Genomic DNA, 14,651 nt, shown 5'->3' with positions numbered 1-14,651 from the left:
GATATCTAACCAGTAATTACCAATTTATGGAAACATGGTCTTAACTAACAAGCTGTTTACTTAACATATTTAAGGAATCATTACATACAGTAACTTCCTCAGCCCTTTTGCCATAATGCTCTGTTCTCATAAAGAGCTCCAAGTCCATTGTCTGTGAACATAGACAATACACTTAAAAACAATTATAATTAACCTTCTTCTTAAGAACAATTATATTCAACAACAAACAAAAAAAACTAAACAGACTTCCTTGCCCCAGAGTCGTCAGGCTCATAATCATGTTCCAAAATGGGTTTTAACTTGGCTTCTTCTGGTTGTTTCTGTGCCTCCTCTCGCCTGCTCCCATCTCTCAAAAGTGGAACCAAGGTCTTCCAGTTTTTCCCTGAAACTTATAAGCAAAGTGGCTATTAATGTTTTTTTCCTGTAGAAACAGACCAGAATATTCCTGGTTTCCAACACAGAGGAAAGCTGATATGATATAAAGCACAAGTGAAGATTTTATTCTTTTAAGAGTTTTATTCTTCTGTCAGTTTTCCATTCTTTTAAGCTGACAAGTACACCCACTGATCTATGAACTGGGGCTCTTCTGTGCTGACTAGTGAGCTACTGCACTGTGGGGTTGGGGCATGACAGGGTGACTCCTGTGGTACACTGCTGCCAAGGTGTGCCGGTCATTACCATAGAAACATCCAGAGTGAGGAACTGGAGGGAGCTAGAGAATTCCAAAGAATAAAACTGCAAAATGAATAAAGGGTTAGTTCATTTTAATCCTTTTGCCCACTGTGTTCATTTAACAGCGGTTCATGTAGCTCTTCGAAATCTCACTGAGAGATGTATAAACTTGCACTGCATTATGCTGCCTCTATAACCAAATGTATTGTCTAATACCGTCAGAATATGGGAAGAACCAGAGAGTTTTCACACCCGGATTCCTCACCTCTGCTTGACTTAAAAGAAAAACTTGAGTTTCGCTTCAAGCCCATGCTGTATCCGGGCTCCTCGTTGATTATGCCCAGATTAGTGTTCCATGTGGACCAGTTCACTTCATCGACTCTGGAGAGAGAACAAAAGTGATTTAATGTTGAAAGGGATCTAATTTATTCTCCAGAAAAGGATCTAGAGTCTCAAGGACCGTATGCATAGTATAACTTTGTCACGCGTCCAGTTCCCTGTGTGGACAAGCTACTCAGATAATTCTTGTAGAATAGTAATTACTACTCAAGGTGCACAGCAATAATCCTGGAATTTTTGTGAAGTAAAGTGTTGCAGAATGGTGCTGGCCTAATCGTTGTGGCTGATTAATACAGAACATTAAACCCACAGGAAGCTTTAAAGTCCCTAATATACCAAATAAAATTCACCATCTACTGGATATTTGCAAAAGGCCACTCTCAGCCTGAGGACCAAGGCAACTGCCCATAAAGAATTCTGTAACATTCATCTGAGGAGAAACCTACCTGACTCAATTAAATTTATATCATACTATGCAGAGAAACACCAAGGGATTCCATAGTCACACTCCGTCCTTGTGTCCCAGGGCAGAGGGTTGGCTATGGGCTGGTGAATCTGTGAGTATGCAGATCCACTGGCCAGTCACCACACAAGGAAGAGTTTGGGCTATCGCAGGCCTGCTGTGTAACAGTTCTGCCAGTGCTTCATGGTTTGGCAGGGGAATGCCATAGACGTCCCTGTTGCATAGGTCAGATACTCAATCTCTGCACTCTAGCCAGGATTCTCCACACTGAGAAATTTGTGTCCCAGTGGCCCAGGAAGTAAAGCAACGTAGAATCAGATATGGAAAGAAAAAGGCTCAGCTGCAGTATCTGTTCATTATCAGTTGAGCTATGATACTGTTTTGAGACGGACAGTGATGAGAGGACATAATGTTGCTATTTTAATATAGAAGGTCTGCTTGGCATTCTGGCATCTCAGACCCAGCAGGCTGGACCAAGTCTATTGCAAATTGGACTAAGAACCCATTTCACTCACGCCACTGAACAGCCATCACTTAGTGTAATTTTTGGTCACCCTAAGTTTAAGAGATCTACATCCCATTACTAGTTATTGAGCCATCCCAGGCCTATAGATGTGTTTCTGTAAAAGATTATCTATTTAAGATAAAACCAGGTTACCTGAAACACCATCTGTAATCATCCTTGTCATCAGGTGTGGTTCCCACTAAAACTCGCTTCCCGGATCGGAATGAGCTTATCATGCAGTTCAGATAGCTGTTTTCGATATTCAAGATGGTGATGGCTCTCTACCAATTGAAAAAGGCAAGGAGAGTGGGGAACAGCTGGCATTTAACTATATTTATACAAATGTCGAGTCCTTTCTTCATAAAACAAGAATCCCCGAACTTTCACCTGCATTGTCAGCCTAGGGCAATGATCATACCAACCACAAAACATACAATTTCTCTAGAAGTGTGTCTTTTAAAATGATGGATGACTACTGTTATGTAGTTAGAACTACAGGGTTTCTTTTCGTACACAAAAGCTGACATGGCATTATCTGCAAACCTGGCAGAAGGCATTTGCTTTCCTCCAAGGCATAATCTCTATTTTTTTGTATTCTGATCATGGTTTTCCAGTGTCAAGAGCCTAAATGCCTTCAGGTTTTTTACTCTGTTATTGTCTAATAATAAAAATATTTATTTTCTTAAACTGCAAACATCTGTGAAATATTCAGTATATACCAAGAACATCTGCTTAAACAGTGCATCATACACCAGATGAGGAAAGGGACCAAGGACAGTCATACAGGCTTGTGCTCATGGGTAAGGAATCAGGAGATAGATAGATAAATGTCTCAGTCTTCCTATCAGGGATGGTCTAGACAGTATTTGGTCCTGCCATGAGGGCAGGGGACTGGACTCTATGACCTCTCAAGGTCCCTTCCAGTTCTAGAATCTATGAAAGACATGAAAATCTGCAAGTTTAGAAACATACCAGTCCCTCCAGATTCCCCTTAAAGCGCTTATCCCCTAAGTTCTCTTTCTAGTTCCAACATGAAGACCAGAACCCTTGGGGGATCAACAAACCTGGAGTTTCCAGATGCTCTTACTCTCTTGTGCGATCTTGTTCACAGTTTCCCCCATCAGCGCAATCAGCATGTTGAGCAGGAGAATGTAGGTGAGGATGACGTAGAGGACCAACAGGATGACAAAGACAGACTTAAACTTGTAGTTCTCAGTGAACTCTAGATCTCCCATGCCAATGGTGAACTTAAACAGCTCCAGGCAGGTGTAATACAGACTGTTGTATGATGTGCGGCCACACTTCAGCTGGCTGAATCGGGTGCAGAGACAGCTGTCATTTTCACGTCCCTCATAATCATCTTCAATCAGAGTTACCACAGCTGTTGCAAATAGGAAGAGTGATGTATACAAGAAAAAGATATTCAGGAGACCATGCTCATTTTGAAAACAATGAAAAACTTGCAAAGATGTATCTGATTAGACACAATATATTGATGGCCATCAACTGCAGGTGGAGTTGTGGGGAGTCAGCAGCTCTGAAAAATCAGTCCCCAGGATTCTAAAGTTGGGCACCCAACATGGAGGCATCCAAAATTAGAGATGACTTGAAAATGTGGTGTCTGGGTTTTCCATCTGTGAAATGGGAATAATCATAGAATCATAGGGTTGGAAGGGACCTCAAGAGGTCATCTAGTCCAACCCCCTGCTTAAAGCAGGACCAATCCCTAGATTTTTACCTTGGTTCCCCAAATGGCCCCCTCAAGGATTGAACTCACAACCTGGGACTTAGCAAACCAATGCTCAAACCACTGAGCTATCCCTCCCCCCCTGCTGCTTGGCATTATTTTGAGATCTATGGTAAAAAAACCCATTTTAAGCTAAGTAGTAGTATTTTTTATTTTTTTTTTTTTTTATGTGATAGAGATTTTGCACAGGGGCATGATGTAGATTTCTTAATTTCTAGTTGGTAAAGGGAATTCTAAATTAACTGAAAAGGTAATTTTTGCTAAATCTCATTGATTCTCTAAGAAAAAATAACTCTCAAAGTGACATTACCTGTAGAAAATCCCAAGAGAAATACTAGGTAGACAAACATGAAGCGACATAAATCCCTCAGGATCATCTGCAACATGGAAACAGAACATTTTATAGGAATCTAATACAAACTGCAACCAAGAGTGGTGGAAAGTCCTGATTTGGCTCCAAGAAGGAACTATACAGTGTGAACCCACTGCTCTTGCCTTACACTATGACTGAGTTTTTGAGTATTGGCTTTCAATATAGAGAACATTCCCTTTGCATTATTCATAAAACCTATTGGATGCATATGCAGTATATCTAATGCCAAATATATTTTCAGCCTTTCATGTGTGAATCAAGCTAAGACAGTGTGGTTCTTTGTCCCCCTCTATAGACTACTTGGCTAGACCACATGAAGAGGTCAGACTTCTTTGTGGAGAAGGCCTGAAAATAAATCGAGGAGAGTAGAGTTAACTGATACGAGCCTTTTCAGACTCACTAGCAACAGGGAGTAGATTTCCCCCGAAGGTGAAAATAAAGCTGCTCTCCATGGTTTAAACGGTAAGGTTGAGTCGGCGGTGGTACTTTCCAGGCCTGTGAAAATTCAGCAGGGCTTCCCAGCTGCTCCCTAGACTGACCTTCTCAATCATGACAGAGTAAATCCCCATCTGCTGGAAGCCTCGGGTGTAGTACAGCATGTTAGCCCAGCCCAGTGCCAAGGAGAACACCATGGATGCCACATAGAGTTCCTGGCCACAGAAGTACAGCACCACCGAACTCAACAGGAACAGCGAGTGAACAAAGCTGAAAGACAAGCATGGTTCAAAAACAGAGTGCAGACCCTCCCAGGCAGGCAGGCGAGAAAGGAGGGATGAAGGCACAGAGAGTGGACTCAGGAACTCCCCAAAAGCACATTAGAACCCATCTGGACAGACATGTCCTCTTAGGCCAAGCTCCATCCCTTGAAAGATTCTTTCCTTTCATGCTTTACTTGTCTTCTGCACCCTCCACAATTCTTCTCCCCTAAATAACTCCCGAGTTTCCCGCATACCCCTGTTTCTCCAACCCAGCTGCTGTTCTTCTGCCTTGCAGGATGTCGGCAAGACAAGCCACAATTCTCTGTTGTCCTCGAGCACTGCTCTCTCTGGCACTCCCTCTCTCTCACCACAGAGCTGGCAGCAGTTCAGGGAGCTGCCCTTTGTAGCAGCCTTCCGACTAGGGAAGGCAGAGGGCTCCAATAGCATAAAGCGGAAGGTACCATTGGGGACAAGAGAGGTTTCAGCATGGCCCAGTGCACAGGGCATTGGACTGCAAGTCAAGAGCCCTGGGATCAATCCCTGGCTCTGCTGGAGGACCCAGACAGTTAACCTTTCAGCACCTCACCTTCCCCACCTGTAAATGAGGGTTATGACCTGGAGCCACCTGTGTAAAGTGCTAAGAGAACTGGGGGATGAAAAGCACTGTGCTTATTTCAAAGCCGGTACATGCAGGCTCCTAAATGCCACATTCAAACGCAAATAAAGAAGTTGCTGAGAAGCTTACAAAAGAACCTCACTGTAACTGTCAGCTAGCAGAGTCTTTAATGAGGGCCGCCTCTGCACGAAATATTGTATCTGCAGAAAAGGGAGACGAAAAACCAGTTTCAGGTTGGCAAGTACATTTCCACTGTGAATCTTCCCAAGGGACCCATCATTCTGTATCTAAGTGCTGACTGTTATCTGGATCAAACTTGTTGGAAATACTGCTGCAACCACTGCCCCGCTAAGTGCTGGGGAGGTCTGCTGACCCGGGTCCAAGCTGAGAAAAGGGAAACAGCTAACCCTAAGTTAGCCCACAAGAACCTCTCAAAAGCAACACACATTCCAGTAAGCATGAGCCTCAATTATGGTTATCCCCTCAGTGTAGCACTACTCTGGAGCTTCCAGCTTCTGTGGGAGCAACAGCCCATTTGCTCACTGGTTTGAGCAACTGTGATCACATTGCGCTTGCTGTGTGTTCTTTACGCTGGCCACCATACCGTAGCAGTTTGTGTTTAAAATAGCACTGATGATCTCTAAAGTCCTTAATGGTGCAGGCCCTGGCTATATTCAATACCCCCTTAAGGCTTGTGTCTGTGCTCAGGCACTCCTAGACTTTGTAGGACCTGCCTTCTCATACAGTAGGACGACAGGCAACTGCACCTTAGCTTTGTAACTCAGTAGAAACCTGACAGCTCCTGGCCATGCCATTAAAAACTCTCTGTAGCTTTCAAGTGAGGGATGGACTCTAATAGCAGCTAGCCCAAGTCAAGGAGGGCAGTTATTTTTGGCTCCCACCTATCCACATGGCTCTAAGGAGAAATGTCAAAGCTCTTACCCCTCTGAAAAAGAAATAGAGACCTCCCAGCACACTCAGGATCTCTCCAATGACACGAAAACACTCCTTGGTGGTGTATTCAAATTTGAATGGAGGCTGCATAACACAGGAGCAAAGGATCAGCACAGCTGAAGATGGAAAAGGACCTGTCAGCTGAGCAGTTGAAAGTGCTTGGCTTCTCCTAGGATTGGTCCCTAAAAGCACTGCTTCCTCCATTCTCCAAGGAGGGGTCTGGAGGAGGAATCCTTCCTCTGCACTTTTTCTCCCCCTCACTCGGGTAAGAAGGAAGAACCGTTAAAGCTCTGGCACCAATAACATGACTGGCAGCCTGGGAATTCATCCCCGGGGTGGTCACACTGAAGAACATGACCAGTGAAGTACCTTTCCATGTTTCTCCACAGGTCTGAAGTAGGCGGCCATGGTGAGTATGATAATGTGCATAGCATAAACAAAGAAGTTGAAGTAAAATAGGCGTTTGAATCGGTCCCACTTATCCTGCAGCAGCCTGTTCAGGGGCTCTACCAGCAGCATCTCATGGCGATTCTGCGAGGGGGATGAGAGAGAGAGAAGGAATGCGAGTCCCAAAGAAGCCAATACACACATAAGATGAGAGAGCACCTGCCAAAGGTCTTTGCAAACAGTAAATGAAATCTCATTGTCCCCAGTGTGACATTATGAGTGTAATATAATATTTCATTGGAAGGTGACAGGGCCAGAAGGAGTTAATTAACTCACAGACTGACCTGACCCATCGTGGAACTTTACAGACTTGTTAGGAAAATATGTAAGTGAATAGAGCTTTGAAATGCAAGTTGGCATTGTTAGAGGTAGAAGGGTAGATGTTTGCTCAGGTCTTGTGATGTAAGCAAACAAGTCTTGTCTATTGCGATAGCTTTGATTCAAAGACAAAAAAAGGAATATTAACATTTAGGAAGATACTTCCTAAGTGAGTGAAATAGTATTATTGTCTATATGTTTCTTTGAAAGTTGTGGTAACCTGTATCTGAACTGTTTAATGGATAAATTATCCTGTGCTAATTGCCATGATGTTTGGAAGAAGGAAAGTTAAGCCTATTGTTTTCTCAGGCCAAAAGACTGCTGGAAATGTATAAAAACCCTGGGACAAGATCCTTCTTCATCTCAGATCTGCTTTGGGTTTCAAGAGGGGGAAACCTTAAGCCACAAGGATTGAGATCCCCAGTCACTGACTGGAGTCACCCTGAATATGGACTTTGGGTTATAACCTATGGACTATATCTAAAAAGACTTTTGGCAACTACAAGCTCATCTCTGCTATGTATCTGAACCTCAAGAACCGAATTCAAGTCTGTATGTATATTGATCTTTTAACCAACAGTCTTTTTTTTTTAAATAAACTTTAGCTTAGTTAATAAAATTAGCTATAAAGCATGTATTTTGGGTAAGATCTAAGTTATAATTGAACCTGGGTGTGAGACTAATCTTTTGGGATTGGAAGAACCTTTTCATTTATATGATGAGATAAGATTCTCAGTAATCATCATCATCATATCTGACATGTGTGTCTGGATGGAGGCCTGAGGCTGGGTACTTTAAGGGAACTGCGTTTGGACTTTTGAGTAACCAGTAAGGTACTATAGAAGCTGTTTTGCGCTAGCTTGGTAAATCTAAGTATTGGAATAACCACCAGTCTGGGGTTTGTTTGCCCCGTTTTGTTTGCAGTTCACCCTAATTGAGTGACCTCATCTGGCTCCCACGGGCAGCATTGTCACACCCAGTGAACATATTCTCCAATCCCCGAAAGGCAGGGAAGTGTTATTATCCCAGTTTCACAGATAGGGAAACTAAAGTAGAATGATTTGTCCAGGGTTGCTCAGTCAGTTAGGAGCATAGCTGAGAACAGAACCCTGGAGGCCTGACTCCCAGTCCCCTGCTCTAACTAAAATGTTTCTCTCAGGAGCCCAAAGGAGTGCCAGGGAATGACATACAACACAGAGGCTTGCTGAATGGTATGACTGTACCCTTACTTGTCTGAGCGAGCATTCCTGTGAACGGTACTGCTGGCTTCAAGCCAAAGGGGAATATTTGCAATAAAGAGTCCCAGGATTAGCTTCCACAGTCAGGTGGGCAGAAGGAATGTCAGTGTATAGACTCATGCCAAGAACGAAATTACATCTCTGCGCTGTTCCTGATCACTATTCACTCGTAACAAAGCTCTGCTAAATGGTGCAAACCTTCAGAGACACGCACTACACAGAACACAGCTGACCACTGAACCCAGTAAGAAAGTGTAGAGGAGGTTTCATACTCACTGGTGTTTTGCTGCTATACGCAATAATCTCAAGCACTGAGTTTTTCTCACACGTGTCTATGGAGGACAGGTCATAAAGAGATGAGTGGACGGGTCCATAGGCCCATTCGGTGAACTTCCTAGACAGATGCCTACACTCAGGCTCTTTGATCTCTCGTCTAAGGATATAGGCGAAAATCTGATCATAAAAGAATAATATGACCAACATTTCAGGTGTGGTAGATTTTTTGTTATTCAGTTTCTCAGTAACACAGGAATTCAGATTGCACCCTGGCTTAACTGCACTGATGTCAAGCCATTGGGATACTGTACAGCTCACAATATCCAAAAGCCAGTGATCTCATTGGCTTCTGGGCAATGGGGCAATATGAATGTGGCAAATGGACTAATGCAGTAGCACAAAGAAGTGTCTCTCTGGTCTCTTCCAGTTAAGATTTGTGACTATCTTTGGCCTCTCAAACCTAAAACAAACATCTAGAGGCACCTGTTTTGTATCCCTTTGAGGTCACTGTCTTGGTGAATGGGAAATATTTTGGAATTGGCCATGTCAGCCAGTCAAAGATGCACTTCCTACTCCACCTGAGATAGCAGCCAGGGCACTTTTACTGTTTCCATCTAGGCTGACATATGTGTAGTGATACTACATGACTCCCTTTGGACACATTACCTAGACTACATCAAAGCTTTGCTTTTTAAACTCCAGCATTAAGTCCTGCAAAGTTTTCCACTGTCTTGGTCTGCTAGGCCCAGGCAGCAAGTAATGACATGTACCCAGTGTAAATGTTTTTATTATACTGTGTGTCATTTGAAAGGGTAACAGGTATGTGTCCACCTACCCCTATCTTCCCTTTCTTTGCAGCCAAGGTTAAAGGAGTCCGTCCTTTCTTGTTAGTGATCTCTTCCAGCTTCAGCATCGGGTTAATTTTGGCACCAAGGATCAAAATGTTGTTATACACTTTTGTTACAAACTTGGTGTTATCTTTGGTGTTATCTGCAATCTCCACAAGGGCGTGCAGAACTGTATTGCCCATAGAGTCCTGGCCAGCTATATTGGCTGGATGATACCGATTCTCGAGGAGGAATTTCACAATGCCTAGCTGGTTGGTGCAGGCAGCCAGGGAAAGAGGCAGTTCACCTAATGGCAAGCAACATGAACCACTGGTCAGAAAAAACTCACCATATGTACGAAAGTCACCTTTATGAGCTTAAAAGTGAAGGAGAATCTGAAACCTCTGCAGGTTTGAAACCTCACACCATGACCAGACGGGCGAGCAGTTCTCCATCAAATACTGTACCAAATCTTAGTCTCATTGTAAAAACTGTATTTTCCTATGAATTTAAGCACTGCATAAAACTTGTGCAGGCCCTCTAAATATGGGTGAATTTCCCTCACTAGTGAAAATGTTCATACCTTGCTGATCAATACATGGGAGCTATCTGGACACAGCATGTGACGAGTTGAAAAAAAAACAAAACAGAATTATCAAATTAGAAATGCATATTGAATGGTCCCTATGTATTTTGGTTAAAAGGACTGAATGTGTTAAGGGAGTTTTCCCCCCAAAAAAGAGGACTTGTATTTGGACCTCACACATTAAGTTTTAGGCAGAAAAAAATAAAATTATGCTTGGATTATAACATCCTATTCCCACTGAAAATAGATGGCTATAGAAATATTGAGTGCAGGGCTAGAAGGTGCCTTTAATAATGATACAACCCATCAAGAGATACAGAGATAGTTCAGAGGACAAATGGGGTTAGGTACACATCTTGCACTGAATATCAATGGGAAATGCATGCCTAACTGCCTTAGCTCCTTTATAATCCCAGCCCCCATTAGGGAAATACTAGGGAAGGTTGGATTAGCCCTTCTGCTATTTGTGGGTCATCTGGTCCCCCATAATCAGGAGTATTTGAACAGCTCACATTTGGGACAACTCTCTTGGTTACTTGATCAGTGACTGAAATCATATCATGCGCCTTGTTTTCCTTACCAAAATAAAAGCCAGGTTTCCCTTTGATTTTTCTGAAGAACTCCCCGTGGGCTCTCGCATGAACGTCTGCTCCATTTTGGACCAAGAGCTTCACCAAGTACATATTCCTCCTCTCGATGGCAATATGGAGAGCAGTCTGACCTAGGGAAACACTCATCAGACCACAGAAATCTCACTTCACATAACACAGAGAAACAGCTGCCAGATACTACAGGCTCCTTCTTCTGAGGTTAATGCAATGCTGGTGAAAAGGGACAAATTGAACAGCCCTGGAGACTGAAGTGCTCTATTTATCAACAGAATGGAGACAATAGAGGCAGCAAATGCAGGCTTCCTTGCTCCCCGGCCAATGTGCTCCCAACCCTATCCCACCAATGTACATCTAGAAGAGGAAGAAAATTAGACCACATTAACCAAACATGTCACTGGCAGAAATAGCAGATGTGATCCAGGTATTTCAAGAACACAAGTGCTGGCTCTCCAGCAGTTTGTGGTTCTGCTTTCCTAGAACCTGAGTTTCATTCTTGGTTACATTCAGAGAAATGCCTAAAGGGCTCAGACAGTCCTTTGTAGTCTATCTCCAGTCTTTCTATACCGACTTAGGCTCAGGTAAGGCCAGTCTCCCAGCTGCCTTTCTTACCCTTATAATAGTTGTCAGTATATTCTGCATTAACTAACTCTTTCAGATTGCCTGTCTTCTCCGCAATTTCCAGAAGCAGGGGAATGGTATCATTCTTCCCATCATGCAGATTCAGCATGGCTTTCAATAAGCAGGTTTTCCCAGTTTCCGGCTCTGTAACATAGAGGGTTATGGCTATAAAAAGGGGCATTACAAACCTGCCCTCTGACACCTAGGCATGCAGTAATCACAAGGGATCTGGGATCTTCTGAATGGATGGAAGAACCCAGGGATATTTAGGGTTTCACAAATAACCTCTCAAACTTTTCTGAAATTTCCAGCGTCTTTATAGAGAATTGCCCAGTCCATGGGAAACTACTGTATGACGCAGAACCCTCTGCAATGTCTTACCATGTATTTAAGTGAACACCATTCTGATCTTTTAATATCAGCAGCGCTGCTGGAAGAGGGAAATGGCATTTGGATGCATCTGACATTACTAGGTACCTTTGAACTCATTGTCTGTGAGATGCTTCCGCGTCTCATGGAGATAGATCTGCAGGTCATTCAGATCACTTGTGTCACCTTGGGCCACAGCATCAAAGATCCTTCTACGATCATAGAACTTGAAAGCTTTTTCTGAGCAGCTTGCAATGGAACTGGTACATAGGAGCCTGACAAAGATAAGTTTAGTTACTGAAACATAAGGATTAAGCAAGTCTCTTAAAAACCACCAAACAATTATACTTCCATTACTGGCTTTCAGTGGCACACACATTAGTGAATATTACACATATGAATTGTACAGTTTGTAATATCATAAAGGTTTAGACAAGCAGATGTACTGGTGAAATTATGTTTTTACTGGTGAAAAGTTAAGAACAAGAACTTAAATCCAATTAAGCAACTAAATCTAACATCTGATCACGCTCCTGGGAGCCAAGAACTCCTGAGTTCCAATCCCAGCTGTACCACGGATTCACTGTATAGCTTTGGGTAAATGATACAGGGCAACGTTTTCAAAAGTGCCCACTAATTTTGAGTAAGACACCAAAGAGTTTGATTCCTAGAGGCACTGAGTGCGCTCCTATTGATTCATTTGGAGAGTAGATTGCATTCAGAGATACAGCTCCAGGATGGGCAATAGTCATTAAATGTACCAAAGTATTTGAGATACTTCCTGTTTTTTAAAGCATAGGAAATACTTAAATATCTGCTGTAAAATCAAATACTGTGAAGCAATGGGTAAATGCTGAGCTATGCAACCCAACCCCTGTCATAATATATATCCAATATATCAGGAACTTACTTGGCAAATTGATTGTGTATTTTTGCCCTTTCCATATTGACATTAAACTTGATGACGGGAGCAGACCCCATGTGGTCCATCTGGTACAAGGAGTCCATGGGTGCCATGTTCTTATCGCTATCCCCCATCCCAAAGCGGCCTCGTCTAGCGAAGATGTTGCTTTTGGGCAGCTGCTGTACCTTTGTGCTCTGGCTTCCCTGAAGGTTTTCAAGGGTTCCCAGACTGGAATCCTCACCATCTGTGTGCTCGTCCGTGACTTCAGAGTCCTCCACATCAGAACTGCCAAGTTTCCTCATCTTTCCAAGGATGGATGACATGGCCAGCAGGCTGCAGGGAACCCAGTGACATTAATACTGCCACCTGATAAACTATGCGGAGCTTAGTCTGGCTTCAGTATGACTCTTCACCAGTTAGAAAATGAGTTGCTTTCTTTTTCTTTTAAGTGAAGGTGCTGGCTGCCATCCTGTATTACCAGAGCAGGTACGGCAGCAGTATACGCTTTCTACTCACTGCTCCTCTTGGCCTGTGTGCCTCATCCCTGATCTGGAGAGACCAACCACTGCTTTGGGTTAAGAGAGGAATTCAAAGGAATTCTGCTGAGATTACCAATAAGGAAGCCAATTGATGCCAATTGTGGTCAAGCTTCTTGTGCTGTGGTCACTTGTTCACTAAGGCTGGGGCTGTGTCTTTTCTATTCTATTACCTCATCACCTCCAACTCGTTTCATACGAGCCCATCAAACAGCTATTAGATGGTACATTGTTCAACTGCCACCACCGTTCTGGTGATAAACACTGACTTGGTATTCTGCTTCACAGACAAACCAAGCCTCTTCTGGCTCACAAAGCTCTGACTTACAGTAAAACAATCAGGGGTAAGGTCTTGAAGGAAACTCAATAGAGATTCTCCCCACACCCCACTAGCCAGGACCTGGCAGACACTGGGAAATAAAATGGCAGACTTACAGAGTGTTACAAAGCCAGGAGTAAATAAAAATAAATACATGCCAGGAGGGAAAGATTGCAGGGTCAGATGTCAGGTCCTTGTGCATGCTGGGGAGGAAGAGGAAACAAAGACACGTGGAGCTCTTGTAAGGCTTATGGAAAGGTATAAATTACTACACAGGCACGTTGATCTCGTATGGTTCTGTTATCCTGTCTTGGAAGGCACCAATATCAAAAATGAAAACCTCACTAACAAGGCAGTATCTGGTAGTGTGAAGAGAACTTTTTCTCTTCACCCCGCAGCAATCCACTGATGCCCTAAAGCATGAGGTTTCACTGTTCGTGTCTTCATCTATAGTTTTTTTTTACTTTGTTCATGAAATAATTTTTACAGTATCCTACTATGAACATGAAGAGAAGAAATGTGACACGAAGGATCTGGTCTTCATCAGCCATGAAGCCATCCTCAGCAAAGGGGCCACTCCCCACCAGGTGAAGCACTGAACTGTTTAGAAAGTGACTTTTAGCTCACAGTGACATGTCCTTTAGCATTTTGTTAGGCAGGCAGCTTGAGTTTTCTGCATGCTTCAACATAACTATTCACATGAATAGCTCCTAACCTGAAGGAAATAGCCTCCGTATGTGAAATCAGTATGCAGCAACATTCCCTTTGGGATGATCCAGCAAAGAAGAGGCTGCAGCACTGATTAATAAACCAAGTGATATGGAAAATAATTTTTACTACTTCTGGGGGCATTCTGTGCCAAAAATATTAACAATTCTGCACACAATATTTTAAAATTCTGCAAATTTTATTTGTCAAAATAACACTGCAGAATCATGCCAGTTTCAATTATTTTGGTAATTTATTTCAAAATCCCTGTCAGCAAGTATGTCTGTACCAATACAGACACACACAAAAATTTCCCTGGGAGTAGAGAGTTAAAGAAACCCCTATGACAACCCAGCTCCTCTTTCTCTGCCCCCTTTTCCCCCCAGAGCCCAGCCATGAGGCCAGACACCCACAACCACTCCCCTGCAGAGCCCACATCAAGTCCCTCCCAGCCCAGGTACCCCCTCACCCCAGCCCAGACACCCATTCTCCCTCTCTGCCCAGGGATCCAGAGGGAGACACATCCT

The 14,651-nt window shown here is 43.2% G+C and overlaps 1 protein-coding gene across 2 annotated transcripts; it reads right to left on the bottom strand.

Annotated features, from left to right (window-relative positions):
* Positions 1 to 33: 33 nt before the first annotated feature.
* TRPV1 (transient receptor potential cation channel subfamily V member 1) lies at positions 34 to 14,255 on the bottom strand. 2 transcript variants are annotated; one of them, XM_030536394.1, is made up of 15 exons: positions 12,568 to 14,255; positions 11,766 to 11,932; positions 11,280 to 11,432; positions 10,640 to 10,780; positions 9,482 to 9,780; positions 8,647 to 8,823; positions 6,737 to 6,898; positions 6,356 to 6,451; positions 5,543 to 5,613; positions 4,639 to 4,804; positions 4,037 to 4,103; positions 3,044 to 3,360; positions 2,133 to 2,260; positions 938 to 1,053; positions 34 to 388 (listed from the first exon to the last, which is right to left on the bottom strand). In XM_030536394.1, the coding sequence occupies exons 1-15, from the start codon at positions 12,882 to 12,884 to the stop codon at positions 237 to 239; spliced, it is 2,529 nt and encodes an 842-aa protein (XP_030392254.1). In that variant the 5' UTR covers positions 12,885 to 14,255; the 3' UTR covers positions 34 to 236. The 2 variants fall into 2 exon arrangements, with proteins under 2 accessions (XP_030392254.1, XP_030392255.1); XM_030536395.1 differs by lacking the exon at positions 8,647 to 8,823.
* Positions 14,256 to 14,651: the final 396 nt, after the last annotated feature.

This window comes from Gopherus evgoodei, chromosome 17, assembly GCF_007399415.2.
Source record: "Gopherus evgoodei ecotype Sinaloan lineage chromosome 17, rGopEvg1_v1.p, whole genome shotgun sequence".
NCBI classification, from domain to species: domain Eukaryota; kingdom Metazoa; phylum Chordata; order Testudines; family Testudinidae; genus Gopherus; species Gopherus evgoodei.
Note: the sequence above shows the minus strand (reverse complement) of the source record. Positions and strands in the feature narration are given on the sequence as shown.